At 58.6% G+C, this 13,812-nt stretch overlaps 2 protein-coding genes across 2 annotated transcripts; one reads left to right on the top strand and one right to left on the bottom strand.

Annotated features, from left to right (window-relative positions):
* Positions 1-3,183: 3,183 nt before the first annotated feature.
* On the top strand, positions 3,184-6,469 carry LOC116649270 (monocarboxylate transporter 13). The gene is made up of 4 exons (XM_032431907.1): positions 3,184-3,382; positions 3,535-3,678; positions 4,516-5,253; positions 5,873-6,469. The coding sequence occupies exons 1-4, from the start codon at positions 3,184-3,186 to the stop codon at positions 6,067-6,069; spliced, it is 1,278 nt and encodes a 425-aa protein (XP_032287798.1). The 3' UTR covers positions 6,070-6,469.
* A 555-nt stretch (positions 6,470-7,024) lies between these two features.
* On the bottom strand, positions 7,025-9,386 carry SLC16A11 (solute carrier family 16 member 11). Its single transcript, XM_032432145.1, has 5 exons — positions 9,263-9,386; positions 8,815-9,019; positions 8,404-8,547; positions 7,472-8,239; positions 7,025-7,385 (listed from the first exon to the last, which is right to left on the bottom strand). The coding sequence occupies exons 2-5, from the start codon at positions 9,011-9,013 to the stop codon at positions 7,156-7,158; spliced, it is 1,341 nt and encodes a 446-aa protein (XP_032288036.1). The 5' UTR covers positions 9,014-9,019; positions 9,263-9,386; the 3' UTR covers positions 7,025-7,155.
* Between the last annotated feature and the right edge of the window lie 4,426 nt (positions 9,387-13,812).

Here is a 13,812-nt window from a genome sequence, read left to right on the forward strand (position 1 = left end):
GTCTCGTGTCCCTACCCAGTCGTGTGATGGTGGGTGGGGGGGGTGGTGGGGTCGTGGGGGGCTGGGGGGGGGGGGGGGGGGGGGGGGGGGGGGGGGAAGAATGAGGGTTCGTCCCTCCTGGATTCTGTCTTGTATTCTGTGCCCATTCGACCGCCCCATCCCATCAGACACTTTAAATGGCCCTTGTTCTCCCCTTCCCTGCCCTTGCCTTCCGGCTCATTGTGTAGGAACCCGTGACCTCACAAAGTTTGTCCGGAGCCACCTGCATCCTGCTGCTCTGAAGTCACTTCCTGCCCGAGGAGTGGAGGCAGCAGGGAGAAACCAGGAGGCCACTAATAATACCAAGAGGCTGGGGGATGCATCTGTGCTGGGGATCTTAATGCTTGGGACACCCCCTACCACCACCACCACTACCACCACCAAGGAAAATGGATAGGACTTGGGTCCCCTGAGGACAGTAGAGTGTGCAGGTGGCAGTGAGAAGGTGAAGCATGTGGTTAGAGCCAACAGGCCAACTCCACCCCTCCCCCAGCAATGGTGCCTTGGAATCTATCCAGTGCCCAGGGCATGCTTCTCTCCCACCCTTTCCCTGTCCCGTGTGTGTCCTGGGTGCGCAACTCTGTTCTGCTGTGGGCAGAGGGTCACAATTCTGTTCAGTTACCTCCCTTTTGGACTTAAATTCCTCATCTGTGAAATAAGGCCATTAAAGTGGCCTGCAGTTCCTGCCTACATTTACAGTTTGTGGTTGTGTTTCTCCATCTTAAAACTTATGACCTAGATTAGAAATATTTCTAAGTAAAACATGAAACAAAGAACTTAAACTAAAACCTCCCTCCCCCTCCCACCACTACAGCTTATGCCCTGTTGAAAATGAGACCAGCGGGGCGCCTGGGTGGCTCAGTTGGTTAAGCAACTGCCTTCAGCTCAGGTCATGATCCTGGAGTCTGAGGATCGAGTCCCACATTGGGCTCCCTGCTCAGTGGGGAGTCTGCTTCTCCCTCTGATCCTCCCCCCTCATGCTCTCTGTCTCCCATTCTCTCTCTCAGATAAATAAAATCTTTAAAAAAAAAAAAAAATGAGACCAGCTAATATTACTTATCCCTGGGTACCTGTCAGGTCCTAAACTAAGCTTTTTTTTTTTTTTTTTTAAGATTTTATTTGTTTATTTGACAGAGAGAGACACAGTCAGAGAGGGAACACAAGCAGGGGGAGTGGGAGAGGGAGAAGCAGGCTTCCCGCCGAGCAGGGAGCCCGATGAGGGGCTGGACACCAGGACCCTGGGATCACGACCTGAGCCGAAGGCAGACACTTAACGACTGAGCCACCCAGGCACCCTTAAACTGAGCATTCTTGTGCACAATGTTTCTAATTCGATTCCCCTGACAACCCTCCAAAGTAGGTATTATTATCCCCAATTCACAGTTAGGAAAACCAACTGAGAGGTTCAATGTCTTAGTGATCCTATATACAACCACATCAATTGCCACGTCCTGGCATATTTCCCGTCAGCCAAAGTTTTGATTCCACTTAACAAAGTTTGGGGGGTATGATTATTTTTATTTCCCACATGTAAAATTATAGGGCTCAATATGCTTTTTAAAATTACACAGCCCCGGGGTGCCTGGGTGGCTCAGCTGGTTAAGCCTTGGACTCTTCATTTCAGCTCAGGTCATGATCTCAGGGTCTTGAGATCAAGACCCATGTCAGACTCCACACTCAGCAAGGAGCCTGCTTAAGACTCTCTCTGCATCCAACCCCCCCCCCCCAACCCGACCTGGCACTCACAGGTGCACTCTCTCTCTAAACAAACAAACAAACAAACAAAAAACAGCTTGCTCCCTGCCTCACCCCCCACTTGTCACTTGTCTGGGTATGAGCCCTTGAGCCCAAGTTGCAAGGTCAGGGTCCTGGGGAGCAGGAATTATAATGAAGGAACAGAAAGCCAAGCCATTAGTGTTATATAGGGTGGAGAGACTGGATACTGGTTGGATCGGAGGGGCTGACCGCTGGGTGATAAGAGCTCGTCTCTTTCGTCAACCCCATCAGGAGATCAAAACCTGCTATTAGGAAATAGTAAAACCAGAGGGTGGAGGAAAAGGTTTCAGCCCCATCGAGGAAGGGGGGTAGATGGTGCTGGGGAGGCCCTGAGTGCGCTCACGGCCGCCCTTCCTCTCCCGAGTTATTTTTGGTCTCTGTGACTTGTAGATTTCCTGTTAGTGAGGACAGAAGCGACAGGAACTGAGTCGCCACCGCAGACACGAACGCCAGCAGTCCCACAGTCCGTTCCCCCGGTCTCTTCCTCGGCCCCTGAGCCCCTCGAGGATCCAGGCATCTGGATTCCAGTGTACTCAGGCGCTAGGGCAGCTATTTCCCTTTGAGTCTCAGCGCAGAACCCCTACGCCCACCACGACCTGACCTTGCCACTGGGCCCCTCATTCAGCAAGCGGGTGTCTTCCTCTCCTGAACCGCTTTACCCACCACCCACCCCCAGGAACTCCCTACGTGAGGGTCTTGGTGCGGGAATCTGGACGGACTGGCTGGTTAGGTGGAGGGGAGACGCAACAGCCTCCGGGTAGGTCCCTACGTCACGTGGGGCCCATCGAGTCGGCCTCCCGCGGTCCCCTCCTGACGCATGCGCCCCACTCGCCGTCCCGGTCCAGAACCGAGCTCTCTAAGCCCCGCCCTGCCCTCTGGCTCCACCCCCGGCTCGGGAGTCCCGCTTCCCCACCCGCGAGCCGTGGACAGGGACGACGGCCAGGATGGGCAGGTAGCTGACGCTGGCCGCGATAAGACGGATAACCCACACGGAGACTGGCGCGCCGCAGGGCGGGGGCCCAAACCCAGGGCCGCCTCCGGGCTCCAGGCTGAACGTCGGGGCCCCGCCCTGACTCGTCCGGCCCAGGCCTCGACCCGCTGCGCGGGGCCCGCGGAGCCACGCCCCCGGGAACCGCTGGCGCGGAGGCCGCCCGCTCTCCCCACCTAGGTCGCCGGGCGGGGGACAGGCGCAGGCGCCCCACGCAGCGTCCCTGCCTCCCGGCCTCCCGGCCCCGTCGCTGCCTTCCCCTGCGGCAGCAGCCTGCCCTCCGCCGCGCGGCGGGGCGGCTCGGTGGGCAGAGGCGGAGGGGCCCGCGCCCTGCTCCCGCCCGGGCTGCGCGGAGTGGCGGCAGCCCTGTGCGCTGGCAGATGGCGCACAGGGCCGAGCCCCCCGACGGGGGCTGGGGGTGGATGGTGGTGCTCTCCGCGTTCTTCCAGTCGGCGCTGGTGTTCGGGGTGCTCCGCTCCTTCGGCGTCTTCTTCGTGGAACTGGTGGCGGCGTTTGAAGAGCAGGCGGCGCGAGTCTCCTGGATCGCCTCCATAGGGATCGCGGTGCAGCAGTTCGGGAGTGAGTGCGGCGCCTGGGTCCGGCGGCCCGCCACCCTCCCTCGGAAGGGAAGGGGGGATGCGGGGACGCTGGGGAGGAAAGGGCGGGGCTGGGGAGGATACTGGCCAAGGGCGCCGGAGAATCTCTCGCACGACTGCCTTCCTCTTTCTCAGGTCCCGTGGGCAGCGCCCTGAGCACGAAGTACGGGCCCAGGCCCGTGGTGATGGCGGGGGGCATCCTGGCTGCGTCGGGGATGCTGCTCGCCTCCCTCGCTACCTCCTTGACCCACCTGTACCTCAGTATTGGGCTGCTCTCAGGTGAGGCCCTGGACAAGGGCAGGAGACTTTCACCTTCTTCCTGCCCCTTCCGAGAGGCTTAAGGAGGAGCCGATGGAAAGTTCTGGCTAGCACCTGTGCCCAGGAGGGAAGGAAGTCTTTTTTTTTTTTTTTTTTTAATATTTTATTTATTTATTTGACAGAGAGATAGAGAGCACAAGTAGGCAGAGAGGCAGGCAGAGGGAGAAGGGGAAGCAGACTCTCCACTGAGCAGGGAGCCCGATGCGGGGCTCGATTCCAGGACTCCGGGATCATGACCTGAGCCGAAGGCAGCCGCTTAACCGACTGAGCCACCCAAGTGCCCCGAGGGAAGGAAGTCTTAAGAGCGATGACTAAAGTGATCAACGTGGTGCAGGGATATTGAGAAATTCAAAGATGTCGAGGCCAGAATGTGCAAGCCCAGGGCTGGTGGGGCTGGAGTGTCGAAGCAAGAATCACCATGAAGTTGTGCCAGGCACCGCGACTTCTAAATAGATACCATCATCCGGTTTACAGACAGACGAAGAAAGGCTCTCGCAGCTTATGTAACTTGGCAGACGGAGATCGCAGGGCCAGAAGTGGCACAGCCCGGGCCTAACTTCCAAAGTTCGGATCTAGTTACTGTGCACACAGTATGTCTAAGCCTCTGCGGTCCCATCAGGTCTATTACCCCCGTCTTGCAGATGAGGAGACCGAGGCTGGGCGAGGAAATAAAATACACAGGGTCGTACAGCTCGAAACCAGGCCTGTGCTGTGTTCTATGGCTGGGCAGTGGTGGGATTACCGGGTGCCCTGGGCGCCCTAAGAGGCCCCCAACCCCTATTTCTTCCTTTCTGACAGGCTCTGGCTGGGCCTTGACCTTCACTCCGACCATGGCTTGCCTGTCCCGTTACTTCTCTCGACGGCGATCCCTGGCCACAGGGCTGGCACTGACCGGCGTGGGCCTCTCTTCCTTTGCCTTTGCCCCACTTTTCCAGTGGCTGGTCAGCCGCTATGCCTGGCGAGGGGCCCTGCTGCTGGTGTCTGCCCTCTCCCTCCACCTGGTAGCCTGCGGCGCTCTCCTCCGCCCACTGTCCCTGAGGGAGGACCCCGTCATGGGCGGCCCTGGGACCCAGCTCACCTCCCTCCTACATCACAGCCCCTTCCTCCGTTACACTGCTGCCCTCACGCTGATCAACACTGGCTACTTCATTCCCTACGTGCACCTGATGGCGCACCTCCAGGACCTGGATTGGGACCCACTGTCTGCTGCCTTCCTACTCTCGGTCGCGGCCATTTCTGACCTCGTGGGACGTGTGGCTTCTGGGTGGCTAGGAGATGCCATCCCAGGACCTGTGGCACGACTCCTGATGCTCTGGACTACCCTGACTGGGGTGTCACTGGCCCTGTTCCCCGTGGCTCGCGCTCCCACGGTCCTGATGGCTCTGGCCGTGGCCTATGGCTTCACATCAGGGGCCCTGACCCCGGTGGCCTTCTCCGTGTTGCCTGAACTGGTGGGGACTGGAAGGATATACTGTGGCCTGGGCCTAGTACAGATGGTCGAGAGCATCGGGGGGCTGCTGGGGGCTCCTCTGTCAGGTAAGGGTGATTGGGTTTCCTTGGGGGGGGGGGGGTCCACGGCTGCCATGTCATGCAACTTGGGGAGGGGACGAATAATTACGTTATAGTGTACGTGAATATTGCCCTCTGGAATGGCACAGAACACAGCCTGCCTGGCCAAACATAGCGGCCCCGAAGTGGGTCCATGGGGCAAGGAAATGGGGGCTGTGGAAAGACTCCGAGGAGTTATGAGGGCCCCTTAGCAGGGTATCTACAGGTTGGGTGTGCAGAGGACCTGGCTGGACTTGGCCAGATTTAGCCTGCAGGTGTCTGGCCTTTGCCTTGGCCTACTGGGCCCCAGCCCAGGTGTCTGAGCTGTCGGGTCAAAGTTCTCCACGGCCCAGATGCCAAAACCTTCAGACCCGTAACTTTCTCGTCTTAACTATTAACTGAAAGTGTAGACGGAGGGTCACGGTTGAAATTACCCTCTGGAAATTACCTGTAGAAACCTTGGGGATGCCAGAATTCTCAAGCTCATCCAGTCCTGCCTAGTGAGTTCGAACTCTTCCGAGATGATGGGCTAAGGATTACGTTCTTCCCTTCATCGCGCCCAGGGACTGGGTCACCCACATGTGTTCTTCTTCTCTCTTGGACCTAGGCTACCTCCGGGATGTGACAGGAAGCTACACAGTTTCTTTTGTAGCGGCCGGGGCCTTCCTTCTTGCAGGGAGTGCCATCCTCATCACTCTGCCTCGCTTCTGCTCCTCGGCCTCCACCTCCAAGCCCCGGGACCTTGTCACAGAGGCAGTGGATACCAAAGTCTCTCTGACCAAGGAAGGGCTGGGAGAGGACTGAACTGCAAAAAGGGGCTGTCAGGCCCAGAGAGCTAGAGCTTGGCAGCTCCAGAGCTTCTCCTCCTGGCCCATCCTGGTGCCCACAGAACCACAGTGCCTTAAGCATCTTGAACTGCCTCCCCCCAGGGCAGGCCTGTGGGGGGGGGGCGGGTCCTGCGCTGCGTGCGCCAACCCCTAGAATTTTTCGAGGACTCTTATCCCTTCTTTGGTCCCATAACCTTTTCCAAAGGATCCGGGAGCTCAGTCTGCTCCCCTGAGCTATGAGTGAGCTGTGAAAACCAAAGGCCAAGAGACTTAATGTGTTTTACATGTGATCTCTACTGTTGCCTACCAACTTCCTTCTCTGCAGGCAGATGTTGGGGAAAGGGGGATGCCCTTTTGAGATAAAACTGAATAAGGAAACTGGGTAATCGTCAGAATCTCAAAAAGAGCTGGGGCCCATATGCCTGGGTTGGCTGAATGGTCTCGTGGCTAGGAAGTGGAGGGGAGGTACCCACTTTGACCATGGACTCTGCTGTCTGGACCACAGTCCCTCCGTCTGGCCCACTATCCCCTGTGACTTAGAAGACAGTAGTGGGGACACGGGGTGGGGGTGACTCGGGAGGGGGAGCTAAAGCTATGAGGGCTGAAGTCTGGTCTAGCATTTCCCTCAGGCCAGTGGAAGGAGCCTGAAATGCAGGGAAGAGTTAGCTGGGGGGGTCTAGGTGGGGCAGATGGCCCCCTCCTGAGCCCCCATCCCCCGACACACTGAAGCTGACAGGTAGGCAACTTCTCAGAGTTTACCTGTTTTGTTTTTATTGTTTTTTGAGAGAGAGAAAAGGAGAGTGACGGTGGAAGAGGGGCAGAGGGAGAGAGAGAGAGCGAGAGAGCGCGAGAATCTTAACCAGGCTCCATGCCCAGCGGGACCCTGAGATCCTGACCTGAGCCAACATCAAGAGTCAGAGGCTTAACTGATTGAGCCACCCAGGCGCCCCCTTGAATATCTTACGGAGAAAGAATGTTTTCAGCCTCCTAGATAGGCTAACAGTTGGAGCTTGCAGGAAACTGGATAGAAATTCTTTACTGGGGGAGTGGCTCAAACTAATGGTCAACAGGCAGTGTCCAGAGTGGATCGAGGGCCTCCAGGGGAAAGCAGGGCAACTTGAGGAGCGGGGAGCAGCTCCCCCCTCTCGGGGGGAGGGGTGGCCGGCCGGGAGGCTGGACGGCAGGAGGGCAGCGCCCCTGGCAGCCCCATGTAGATGAAGCTGCCAGACAGGATGAAAGAGCCGCAGGTGAGGAAGGAGGCCGTGAAATCTCCCGTCTCGTCCCTTAGGAAGCCTGTGAGGAAGGGGAAAGGCATTTAGGGGCCTGGGATCCAGGGGTGGAGGATGGTTGCGTGCGGATGTGTTCGCTCAGGCCCTTACCTGAGAGGGGAGGGCCCAGAAGCCCCCCAAGGCTCATCAGCATCATCACCAGCCCCGTGGCCTGGACGACACCTCCGACGCCCACGAGCCCCGGGAGCACACCGAAAACCAAGGGCGCGTAACTGCCGGCGCTGAGCCCGTAGACCCCAGCCGCCGCCAGCAGGGGCCCCCCGCAGCCCTCCCGGCTCCCCGCCAAGGGCACCAGTCCCACGGCCAGCAGCCCCAGGCCGGTCAGAGCCCCGAACACCGCCAGCAGCCGCGAGAGGGGCACCCAGCCCCGGTCCGCCAGCCAGCCGCTGAGCAGCCGCGCGCCCGCGTCCCCCAGCGCAGCGGCCGTCACCACCAGCGCGGCCCCGTACCCGCCCAGGCCCCCGTCTAAAGCGTGAGGGGCCAAGTGCACGTAGGGCACGAAGTACCCGCCCCCCACCAGGGCTGTGCCCAGAGCGAAAACTAAGAAGGCCCGGCGCGCGAAGAGATCCAGGCCGAGCGCAGCTAAGGGCCCGCGGGGTGGGGCCGGGGGGTCGCCAGGGAGCACCAGGGGTCGCAGCAGGGCGCCACAGGGGGCGAGGTGGAGGGTAATGGCGCCAAGGAGGAGCAGGGCGCCCCGCCAGCCGAAAGTATCAAGGAGGAGCTGCAGGGTGGGCGCCAGGAGCAGCGAGGAGGCCCCGTTGCCCGTGAGGGCCAGCCCCACGGCCAAGACTCGACGGCGGGAGAAGTAACGGGACAGGGTCCCGAGGGCCGGGGCGAACACCAGGGCCCAGCCGGAGCCTGCGGATGGACAGGACCGGGTGAGGACAGGGACCTGGGCTGCCCGCCCCAGCGATCCCAGCCCTGCTCCTCGCAGGAGGCCCCGCCCCTGGGGCCTCCAGCCCCCAAGAAGCGCCCCTCGCCAACATCACCCCTTAAGGACCCGGGTATCCCTCTCCCCTCACCAGCAAGGACGCCCAGGCCAAGGTAGAGGTGCAGCAGACTGCGGGCGAACGCCGAGAAGACGAAGCCCAGCGAGGCGAGGACGCCCCCAACCATCACCACCGGGCGCGCCCCCCAGCGGGTGCTCAGGGCGCTGCCCACTGGGCCTGGAAGGGGGCGGAGTCAACGGAAGACACGCCTCTGCGCCCCCAAACTTGATCCAACACTTCTCCTTGGCGGCTTGCCAGGCCTAAAACTTCTCCCCCAGCCTAATAGCTCCTCCCCTTGACCTCAAGACCCTCTCTTTTCTCGGACTCGGTCCCACCGGGCGCCCTTCTCCCGGTTGTCTGGTCATCAGGTGGGTCCTCCATCACTACACACGCACTCCGCCAAGCCACCCCGGTTCCCGCCTCCCACCTTGGGGCCCCCCTCACTGGCTGCCTGCTGCACCGCCAGGGCCAGGGCGCTGACCCACGCGGTGTCCTGAGTGCTTCGGTCAAAGTGCTCCGCGAGGTCAGGCAGGGCAAGGCCCAGGGAGCGTAACAGCCCGTAGGAGAGCCCATTCACCGCGAAGGCTGCGGCCGCCACCACCCAGCCCCAGCCCCCGTCCGGTCCGGGCGGCTTGGGGGTCATCGCCGTCTGGGGAAGGGGGAACACACCACGTCCGTGCCTCCTCGAGGGTCCTGGGCATCCCTGAGATCCAGGTTCCGGCTGCTGGCCCAGGGTGGGCACGTCACCCGGAGCACGGCAGGGCGGGGCGGAGGGAGTGGGAGCTAGGCCTGGGTCTACATCCCCAGGGCCCGCGCGAGCCCCCGGGACCGGGTGACAGCGGATCCCCCGGGCCTGGGACGCCCCCTCCCACACACACCCCTTCCCCCTTACCCGACCTCTCTGGGCGGTGGGGGGAGGGGAAGGGCGAGGAGCAGCTCGGCCAGGTGTTCTCCCCGCTTCCTGCGCGGGCGGGGCCCCAGAGGGGAGCGAGCGCCGAGTTGGAGCCCCACCTGGACCGGCTCTCTAGGTAAACAGAGATCACCGCTGGGGGCCTGAGCCACCTGGGACGCGGAGGTGCGGAGGGCGGGGGCAGCTGACACCGTCAGCCAATCGGCCGAGCGGCGGGTGAGGCCAGACGCTGAGTCCCACGGGGATTGAATTATCCACACACACACCCCACCCCCCGCGGAGGGAGCGGGGAGAATGAAGGCGGCCCCGCCCGGCTCAGGCCCACGCACCTGCCGCCCGCCCCGCGCGGAGGAGACGCGTGGATTGCGATCCCCAGCAAACCCAGGGCCCGTAGGCAACACTTGGAAATAGGAGTGATCCCCCAGGGCCTGCCGCGATGAGTACTTCTGTTCTCTGGGAACTTTGCTGGGGGACCAGGCAATTCTCGTATATCAAAGCACTGACCTCCATTGAATGCTTGTTCCTTGCTCAACAATAGCCGGCCCTCAAGGGCGGAGCGGGAGGAAGAGGACTCCCTCATTATGAGGAGCTGTGATGTGCCAGGCACTCGACCCACGCCACCTGCCCACCAAGAAACCGCCGAGGAAGGTGTCATGCCCATTTTACAGATGAAGTCACTGGAGAGTAGAGAGGTTAGGTGCTTTGTCCCCAAAGCACCTACCTTAAAGATGGTGGAAATGTTTGAATTTGGATCTGTCCAGCTGCAGGGAGAACAGACCTAGGACTGAAATAGACTATGCCCCAGTGGGGGGACTGGCCAGGGTACAGTTTGACCCTCACTGGCCTGGAAGGATCCCTGGGATCAGAATCGCTGAAGACTTAGATCCGGAGTTTTAAAACAAGATAAGAAATCCGAGAATTGAACCCAGGCACTGATTTCTTGGAAAATTTGATTTAAAAGGATCCTTTCCACATTAGGGTTAGGTTGCTTCACTTGAGCTATTCGAATCAAGAGATGTGTTCTTTGGTTTAATGATTACGCAGTATCAGAAAATGTGGCCCTGTACAGCTTGGAGCCGGTACCAACCCAGGGCCACACGGTGGCAGTGTTTCCTAGTTGTTGAGAAAATATCTGCAAAGCGGAGGAAAACAACCCCATTTTTCTACTTTGGATATCAGGCTTTTCACCACCGAAGGAACCCTCCCTCCCCATTCCATCACCCTCCCCTCCGGCCGGCGCCCTTCCGTGGGCATCAGCCAAATCGCCTCACCTGCTCCAAGGACATGCCTAGCTTTTCTCACTCTTGAATTTGTGCATCTGCCATCCCCTCTCCTTGAAATGTCCTGGATGGGAAACAGGCGTCCTTGAAGGTGGACGGTCCTGCCACGGACGCCCTAGTAAAGTGGTCTCACTGGTTTCCCCAGCCTGGGCTGCTGCTGTGGGAGACACCTGGCAGATGAAGCCCGGCACATCCTCAGCCACTGGGGGTGGAACAGGAAGCCTACTTCGGGAATTGGCTGCTGAGGACTCTGAGGCAAGCAGAGCCCTGCCCCCCCCCCCCACCTGAAACAAATCACACCCTCTCCACCGTGGAGTCAATATGCCTCATGCAGCCAAAGAGGAGACTGGGCCCCTTGGGTCTGGGAATTAGACAAAGCAATGCTGAGCACCTTTACAGGATACTTAGGAACCCAGAGTCTTCCGTCCCAGGCTCTGGGACCAGGGTGATTGGTCATCAAAGGGCACGGTCCTCTTCTACATCATGTTCCGTATATTCTTAGCCAAAACAACCATCACTATGCATCTTTTGCTCATGGAGCTAACACAGCATTGAGGCTAGGAGAATGGATGCCCAAGCTGGACTCTGGGTTTGACTCCCAGCTCTGCCACTTATCCGCCGTAGGGCTGTAAGCAAGTTACACGCCTCAGCTTCCTCATCTCTACAATGGGGCTCATAATAGTAGCCACCTGGTAGGGTTGGTATGGGGATGCAGTGAGTCACTGTGTGTGTCACGTACACGTGCGAGTACGGCACCGAGCGCAGTGTCTCGGCCCCTTTGCTGCAATTGTTGGAGGACCGTGGCTGGACCCTCCAGTGCCGCCGCCCTCTCCCCACCTGGCCACTTCCATTACTGCCTCGATGGCAAAGAACCACATGGGTCTGGTGAGTTCTCGGCAGAACTACACAGCTTAGGAGATGTGAATGGCGACAAAAAGAGGTGACGTGAATTTTTTTTTCTTTACGGTGAGTGGTTTTCTTAGCATTTTCCGAAGTTTGCGAGAAAATGCTTTCTCCCCATCTCGACTCTAAAAACAAAAAAGAAAGGAGTCAAATTAAATTTTGTTCATTCGCTCCTTCGTACAAAATATTTATAGACCCCTAACCATGCCAGGTTATGTGCTTAGTGCTGGGGATACAACTATGAATGATCCAGTCTCTCCCCTCCGAGCCCCCATGTTCAAATTAGGGAAAAGGTGAAATGCAGAGAGCCCAAGACAAGGAGAGGGACACAGACCACAGGGTGCTACATGGGAGGAGCTGACTCATTCTGCTCCTGGGACTGCTGGGAAGGCTTCACAGGAGAGGAGCCCTTTACGCGGGGTCTTGAAGGATGAGTAGGAGTTTGCCAGATGGTTGCGTGGGCAGGGGCATTCCAGGCAAAGGGAGAAGCTTGTGGAAAATCACAAAGGCACGAACCAGCTTGGCATATTCTTTATTGTTTGGGGAGCTGCAAATAGCAGCTCTGTGGAGATGAGAGAGCGTATAGGAAGATTGCGTAGGGCAGAGGTCTTGAAGGCCAAGCTAAGGAATTTAGATGTTTCCCCGGAGACTGATGCTTCTCAAAAATTTCCACTGATGTAGCATTCACTAGTATTCAGTAATATTCGGCGCTAAACAGACAATGAGGACTCACACCAGTTGGAGGGGGCAGGAGAGTCTGGGGTTAGACACCTTTTCTTGATGTGAGAAATTTCTTTGAAACATCTTATTGTACATTGAAAATTCATATGGAGGGGCGCCTGGGTGGCTCAGATGGTTAAGCGTCTGCTTCGGCTCAGGTCATGATCTCAGGGTCCTGGGATCGAGCCCTGCATCGGGCTCCTTGCTCAGCAGGGAGCCTGCTTCTCCCTCTACTGTTCCCCCTGCTTGTGCGCTCTCGCTCTGTCAAATAAATAAATAAAATCTTTTAAAAAAAAGAGAGAAAGAAAATTCATGTGGAAGTTTGCATCCTACTTCATTCTACTTCATCATCTTTTATTTTAAGTTTCATTTATTTAAGTAATCTCTATACCCAACATGGGGCTCAAACTCACGACCCCGAGATCAAGAGTCGCAGGTGCTTCCCACTGAGCCAGCCAGGCGCCCCTCTACTTCATAATGCATAGGAAAACCACGCTTTAAATAACTAAATAAATTATTTCCGTTTTTCTGCCCAGGTCCCCACTGGTGGTGGTGTGGGGGGGGGGGGAGTCCCCCTGCCAGAAGTCATGCCCCACCCCCACCCACTGTGGATCTGCAGTGGATGCCCCCCCTGCCCACCTCACCCCCCTTGGAGCCTTCTCAGCCTGCAGGGACATCATCCATCTTGGTCTTCTGTCCCTCGTCCCCACGTAGCCCTGGAGATGGGACCTTACGTGACTGATCTCTGGGGAAAACTGGCTGAGACAGAACTGAGCCAGAGACTCGTGGACTGAGCAGACCCAGGGCCTGGTGCTCCACGGGTTGGGGTGGGATCGTAAGGAGCGGTTCCAGTGGACCAGACCGGTAGTGCCTGCCCAGAGGGAGAAAGCCCCAGGAGCAGGTGCTGGGCCAGGTCAGGTCTTTAGAGAGGATCAAAGTCTGTACATAATGTGCTTTGGGGACCATGAGGTCTGCAAGTGTGTCTGTGTCTGTGAACTCAAACTGCTTTGGGATTTTCTCACGGGAACGCCTGCAGGAGGCTCAGCGGGGAGGTCCTGAGCTGGGCCCAGCCATTCCCAGGGTCCACCTGCTGAGGGCTGGGGGGCCCTCTGCAGAAGGTAGGTGGGAGAGATGGGGAGAGGCAAAGAAACATGGCTCTCCTTGAGGCACACAGAAAGAGGAGGCTTTCCGGAGTTTGGCCCAGCTGACCTTGGGCTTCTATGTGCCCAATAAAGGGGCCTCTTACCCCTCACCCCCAAAATCTCCTCCCTCTTCAGCTCACCCAGAGACCAGGCTTTGGGAAGTCAGCATAGACCTCAAGGGCCAGACCTAGGGCCTGGAAAAGTGGAAAGAAACAGGGCACAAAGGTTGGGATGTGTGGTTCGGGGCCAGGGAAGCCCAGCTGCTGAGATGCTCTGGGAAGGGCGTGGGTAGGCATCCGGGGAAAGGCGCTCACTCAGGACAGTGGGGCTCACTGCGTGAAGGGCACAAGTCTGCATATGAATGGAGAGCCAGCCGGGTTCCTTGAACTGGGCGGGGGGGGGGGGGGGGGGAGGGGAGGTGGGGGGGTGGGGAGACTGGGATCGGGTAAGGAATTTGCTGAGTCTGCGGCTGGGGGAGCCTGGTGAC

This window comes from Phoca vitulina, unplaced genomic scaffold (assembly GCF_004348235.1).
Source record: "Phoca vitulina isolate PV1807 unplaced genomic scaffold, GSC_HSeal_1.0 scaffold47, whole genome shotgun sequence".
NCBI classification, from domain to species: Eukaryota; Metazoa; Chordata; class Mammalia; order Carnivora; family Phocidae; genus Phoca; species Phoca vitulina.